The sequence below is a fragment of the Pyxicephalus adspersus genome, chromosome 11, assembly GCF_032062135.1.
Source record: "Pyxicephalus adspersus chromosome 11, UCB_Pads_2.0, whole genome shotgun sequence".
NCBI lineage: Eukaryota > Metazoa > Chordata > Amphibia > Anura > Pyxicephalidae > Pyxicephalus > Pyxicephalus adspersus.
In genome coordinates, this window is record NC_092868.1 from 7,580,989 (window position 1) to 7,588,019 (window position 7,031).

Consider the following 7,031-nt stretch of genomic DNA (forward strand, 5'->3'; position numbering starts at 1 on the left):
TATGCAGCCTAGAGCTCAGCTCATTATCCCTCCTGATTGCAGAGCTCTATCTTTTACTTACCAGGAAGGAGAGGCCATTCTCTACCATACAGAGAATATGGGTCCTTCTTTGTAGCATGCTGGAAGGGGATTGGCTTTTCTACATTATTTAGCTAAATAACTGAAAGTTCACTTGGCTGTTAAGCTATTTATATTCATGTGCAAATTATTTACATGTTTGAATAATAGTTTAATTAATCTGCAGTGAAATGAGACAACAGAGACAATTGTGTTGCAGGTTAAAGCATTGTTTAGCAACTTTGGTAACTTTGCAATCCACCGTACTTTCCTCTTTCATTTGCATGAATATGTATATTCATAAAACCTTGTTCCTAGCAAATTATCCCAGTTAAATAAACATCCATCTTTACTGATACAGCCTAATACATAATAATTTCTAATCTCATCACCTGCAAAAAAAAAAGATTAAAAGATAAAATGTTTGTATAGGGTTCCTTTAAAAAATGCTGCTAATGCAAGAGACTCTATGTACTGGATACAATTTTACAATTTTTGGTTCTAACTTTTATCTGTATTATTCAGTATAGTATATTGCAATATCATATTCATGTTACATAAAGAAAACACTAAACATTCATGAACACGTATATATCTTTGTCTTTTCTATGCCAAGAAAATCAATAGAAATATACAGGTAGTCCCCAGGTTGCATATGAGATAGGGACTGTAGGTTTGTTCTTAAGTTGAATTTCTATGTACGTCAGAACAGGTCCATTATTGTAATAAATGCAATAGGACTGATATTTGCCCCAACGTATTATTAGTCAACATGGTGTTAGTTACTGTATAAAATCTTCACTGTGAGCTGATCAGAAAAAAACAAAAAAGAAATTATGGAGCCTAGACATTCATTAACTTCTGTAGCAAGCTGTGCTTTCTATGCAAAAAGTTTGTGTTGGTTATTAAAGAGTTACAAGATGCTACAGATCAGCTCAGCTCTTTAGAACACCCACAACCTTAGCTGTGTTTAGCAAAAGATGTATTCTGCAAGTCATGCAACTCGGAGACTACCTGTATGTTGATACAAATCACTATGTGTTTTAGGAATTCACATTTCCAGTTGTAAATGTACATTAAAATGTGTTGATGTGCTTCATGGCATACACTGGAGCTAAAAAAATACTACAGTAATAAATGACCACTGACAGCAATGTATTAATATTAATTATTATTACTATTATTATTATTATTATTAATCTAGGAGGTGAGGGAAGTAGCAGACAATGGCCCTGATTTATTAAAGTTCTGCAAGGCTGGAGAGAATACACTTTCACCAGTGAAGCTGGGTAATCCAGCAAACCTTTATTGGTTTTCTTAAAAGTCAAGCTATTTGTTAGCAAATGTTTTCAATCCTGGACTAGATCTATTCCAGATTTGCTGGATCGCTCAGCTTCACTGATGAAAGTGTATTCTCTCCAGCCTTGGAGAACTTTAATAAATCAGGGCCAATAGGAGGGGGGATATGGATTGGTGGGAAGTAATGAGGGTTTAGGAGACAGAAGAAGAGGGGTAGGCAAGTTTAGAAAGATGGGTTTTCAGTGCTCTTTTAAATAAGCACAAAGTAGGAGCAAGCCGAAAAGGACGAGGAAAACCATTCCAGAGAGTCGAGGCAGCTCTAGAAAAGTCTTGAAGCCGTGAGTATGACGTGGTTATGGCGTGGAAGTCTGATTTGGAGAGATTTGATGGCAAAGCACAGGAGCTTGAATTTGATTCACAGGTGAAATGGAAACTTTCAGGTGGAACTGTGGAGGGATTTGAAATTTGCTGGATTACCCGGCTTCACTGATGAAAGTCCTCGTCAGCTTTGGATAGCTTTATTATATCAAGCCTACCATGTCTGATTTTAACAATTTTATCTTTAAAGTAGGTGGCTATGTATTGGGCAGAGAAGGTAGTTGTAGGGTTTAGGAAGAGTCAGTTGTTGAGAAGAGGCTTTGTGGTTTGAAAGTGTATTTGATTTTTATGTGAGCTGAAATTGCATCAGACAAAAACAAAAATGATAGTTGTCAGGCCTACAGTAGTCTCTTCAGTTTCTGCACCAGAGGAGCTTGCACTCTAATCACGTCTTTAATGTTGTCTCACATTTTTATTTTTCATACATTTATGAAGCTCTTGCATATTTCATATTATTGTTTATAGAGCATTTACTTTAAAGTCCAGTCAGTTAAAATAGACACAAAGCAATGCAGCTCCATATTTATCATAGCACATAATGTGTGTATATATATTAAAGGATATAACATTACCTGGGCGAGTCTAGGCACTCAAATTCATTGCCGGTACATTTTTGGGTTTTATTTTCTGCGCACTTAATGCCCTCCTGTGAAAAGCAGGCATCACATTGATGACCATTCTCTGTTTGGTTTTTTTCCTGCACTTCACATTGTAAGAGAAATATTTATAGAAAAGAAGAAAAACAGCGTCATCAATAAGCTACAGAATATGAACGTCTTGGATGATCATAAAGGAATCTATCGTCACTTTGTTTTTAGTTTATTTTTCCTCATGTGTCTAAAGGTATATTAAAAACTGACATTTCAATCCTGGGTATCCGAATCCTCTGGCTTTCGAGCTGCCTATTCCCTCCTCCTTCTCTTTGATCTTTACTCTGCTTTTGACACTGTTGATCACCCCCTTCTAATTCAAATTGTGCACTTCATTGATATTGGGGAACTGCTCTCTCTTTACTTCTTACCTGCCTGACCGCTCCTTTCAAGTTATTTTTAATGGTAATTCCTCTTCTCCCACTCAACTCCCAGTTGGTGTTCACCAAGGCTCAGTCCTTAGACCAGTTCTCTTTTCTCTGTACACCCCCTCACTCTGTATTCTCATATCCTCTTTTGGTTTACAATACTATCTGTATGCTGATAACACTCAAATCCACCTGTCCACCCCTGACTATCTCCCTCAGTCCTGGCCAAGGTTTAATGCTGCCTGTTGGCCATATCATGGATGTCTAAACTCAACCTGGATAAAACAGAACTCATCATCTTTCCCCCTTCAAATTCCAAACCTCACCCTGATATATTTCAAACTGTTAACAGCACTGTCATTCGTCCTCTCCTCAGGCACGTTGTCTTGGTGTCACCTTTGATTTGGCCCTCTGATTTACCGCCCATATTCAGATCATTCCTAGGTCCTGTCACTTTCACCTGCTCAACATCTCCAAAATCCACCCTTACCTGTCCTAGAGACCACCAAACTCCTTGTACATGCTCTTATTATCTGTTGCTGAACTACCGTGACCTCCTCCTCTCTGGTATTCCACTAACCCGACTCTCTCTCTTTTATCTATTATAAAAGCTGCAGCCAGACATATTCATCCTTCCCACCACTTCCCTTCTGCTGCATCTCTTTTTTGGCTTCCATTTCACCTGAGAAGCAAATTTAAGTTCCTGTGCTTTACCCTCAAATCTCTCCACAGTTCTTGTCCAACCTTCCAATCTGATCTGGTAGAAAAAAACTCTCCTAGCCACTCTCTTTGCTCCTCTAATGACCTACTAATGATTATCTCACGCATAACCTCCTTACATGCATGACTGCAAGACTTATTTAGAGCCGCCCCGATTCTCCAGAATGGCCTTCCTTGCCCTATTTGGCTTGTTTCTACTGTCTGCTCATATAAAAGAGCACTCAAAACCCATTTCAAAGTTGCCTATCTTCTGTCCCTAAAAGCACTTACTGAAGGATATCTGAAGGATAATTACATCTCCTCCAATATGAAGAATAATACTGTGCACACATCCTTAGAATCCTTTACAAAAACATATATCAGACTACAATAAGTAAGCTTGCAAACTAACAATTTTCCAATATTAATAATCGTATAAAGCTATTTTTATTATTTTTTTTTATCCCTAATGATTACCATGAATCTACAATTATTAGACTTGCTACCCAGCTCAGCACAACTAAGAAATAATCACATTGGGAACAACTGAACCTTTATTATCTCAGTACTACTCAAGTAAGTTTTCCTCTCTTTACATTGTGGAAAACTATGTATCTTCAATTACAGTAACAACTAAATATTTCATTCCTGTTTTGATATGTGTATAAGCCAATACATTTTATTGATTATGTATGTTCTGTTAAACTTGGTGTTAGTTACTGTATAAAATCCTCACTGTGAGCTGATCAGAAAAAAACAAAAAAGAAATTATGGAGCCTAGACATTCATTAACTTCTGTAGCAAGCTGTGCTAGATCTATTCCAGATTTGCTGGATCACCCAGCTTCACTGATGAAAGTGTATTCTCTCCAGCCTTGGAGAACTTTAATAAATCAGGGCCAATAGGAGCCCTGATTTAAACTTGCGAATCCAATTGAGTCTCAAAAATCCTCTGAAGAAGCCAGTGTGCGAAATGTGAAGACATAATTCTTCCTAAAGTATTGTATACTATATTGGACTATTATATATATCCAACTATTTTGGATATCTAGCTAATTAACCACCTGTGTTTGTTTGTTTATACACTATAATATAACTTGTATACAGTTGTAAAATCTGTGATTATATAACATGATGAGCAAACTAAAATAATCATGACTATTATGCCATAAAAAGACATCTTTTTTCTTTCCCCTTCTTTTACTAATAGAACCAAAATATTGGCTCATTTATGAGCTGCTGCTCATTCACTAGCCAGTCGGTATTTATCATTAAAAAGGACGTGGTTAAAGTGTCTAGCAGAGATTGTTGGATTACAGAATTTTCCAAAGAGAACTACATTTATTTTAGCAGGTAATGTATATAAACTGTATTGACTTGTTTTCAGACTCTCATGCTTAGAAATATCATACTTACGTTTGATCCCGTGCTTATTACAATTGTCAGTGTCACAGCATTCTGTGTACAGCAGATAATGATAATCAAGAGTAGTAACAGTTAATGTTTTATTACACATAATCTTCCCGTCAGCAAGGGGTATGCAACTCTTCCCAACTGCAATTCTTGTATCATTCCCTAAATAAAGAACAAAACACAGAAAGTCATTGGAATGTATAATAATATATTTTATAGTCATGACAAAACTGTAACTATGATCCCCCTCCTTCTTTAGAAAACCCTATGACCAGGTGGACAATCCATTAAAGGTCATATAACAGTGCGGCAACCCAGTCTGACCCCCCATGGAGAGTATTGCAGTTGTAAATTGATTACATTACTCCCTTCAGCATCAGCATCATGCTGTTGCCTGCTTTCACCTTTGAGGGCTCTACCTACAATGTTCATCATATGTTATTTCAGGAAAAGAATCAGAAAAGGAAAGAAAGTGTTCCTGTTGGAGGAAAGGTAAGAAATTGGCTTCAAAGCTGCTCCCCTTCCCCCCAGTAATACCAGTATAACAATGAATTTATTATTACCTGCTGTGTACATGTATGTACTGAACTATGGAAGAACTTAGTCCTAAAACAAAATGAGTTTTACCATGTAGGATTTCTTTTTGTATCCAAAAAAAATGAAAAGTACCCCTTTTGTATAGTACATGTTCTTTTAAACATCCACCCAGTGTATGTACGTGTTATTGCATCCGCAAAATGCCCAACACATCGTGAGAATCATTTTAGAAAGAGGGGAATGATTCTAGAACCAATATCTAACTTTTCACTGATAAGGTTTTCTGGGCACACACAAATCTGATATTTGGTATCTATTATGGCAACCTTATGAGTTGGGTTGCCTGGATGTTCTTGCTGGGTCCCTTTCCTGTACATCATGGAATCAGGAGCATGGGGCCTCTCTGAATATATGGAGGGCGTGAAATAAGGAAAAATAACAGGTTTCTAACCTGTGGGTCCAGTGCTGCTCAGGAAAGAATGGTCAATGGAAATAAACTGAAATCCCAAAATGTTATCTTTCCTATGTAAAATACTGATTCCCCCATCTCCTAGGTAATAAAGACAAAAAAAGGTAAAAAAAATGTTATATATGTTAAATGTTAAAAAATTATTCTATTGGTTTTATATTTTATTGCAAAACAAATTTTATAACAAAAATAAGGAAGACAATTCATGAATATAAATATGCAGCCACATTTTTATGAACTAGTGAGTTATATAATATATATCTGGTAAGAATGGGATATATTAAAATGAACTCACTAACAGGCTTATCTCAGTTTTCTTGGATTTGTTTTTCTTTCATAGCTCTTTTGATTGTTTTCCAAAGTTAGGTATACAATATATGTATGTTTTTTTATTCATCTTACCTAATGTGTCGTTTTCAACTTGTATTGCACAAAAATCATTTTCATTCTCGCACTTTACTGTTTCCCCTGAACAGTTGTCTACATCCGCAGTGATATTACAAATTTCGCAGAACCTGGCACTGCCTAATAAAAAACATCTTGTGTTAAATTATATTAGACAAGCCTAAAAATTCACTGTTATGTATCAGTCTAGCCTCCATGTCACTTCCTAAACACAAATACCAACAAATAACCCTAAACTCAATTATTATAATACAAAATATTTCACAAAAGACAAAGGTTTCAACACAGCTATTAAAACATATGGAAAAAGCTGTAATGGAATTTTATAAACAATAAGCAGAAATAATAGAACCACAGAAATTAGGATAACCCAAAAAAACATGTGATACAATATGGGAAAAAAAGGGGTAAAAGGGAGGGGTTCTACTAGAGAAGACAAATATCTGCAGAGGAGGCAGAGAGTATGGTACATACCTTATTTTCTGATACTCCCTCCACTCCATCGGATACATTTACTTCTTCTCCTCCATGCACGATGGGACGTTCCTTGCTTCCAGTGTTCTCCCCGAATCTATCCAGGCACTCCGGGCTATCATCTGCTAAAAGGATCCGGGATACTCAATGTTCTGAGCCGCCGCCCAAGGAATGATAAGTCTGCAAGTCATATTCCATATCTTTAAGTGCTTTTTTGCTATGTTTCTTTTGAAACTACTTCATCTAGATTCCCGCTAAAGGAGGTGTGAGCCGACCTCTGGTG

At 36.5% G+C, this 7,031-nt stretch overlaps 1 protein-coding gene across 1 annotated transcript in view; it reads right to left on the reverse strand.

Moving 5' to 3' along the window:
* Positions 1–445: 445 nt before the first annotated feature.
* LOC140341220 (phospholipase A2 inhibitor and Ly6/PLAUR domain-containing protein-like) overlaps positions 446–7,031 on the reverse strand; it is a 10,628-nt gene continuing 4,042 nt past the window's right edge. The window contains exons 2-5 of the mRNA XM_072426785.1: positions 6,272–6,394; positions 4,867–5,025; positions 2,307–2,436; positions 446–449 (exon numbers count right to left, since the gene is read on the reverse strand). Coding sequence (XP_072282886.1) covers positions 446–449; positions 2,307–2,436; positions 4,867–5,025; positions 6,272–6,394 — 416 coding nt within the window. The remainder of the gene's footprint in view (positions 450–2,306; positions 2,437–4,866; positions 5,026–6,271; positions 6,395–7,031) is intronic.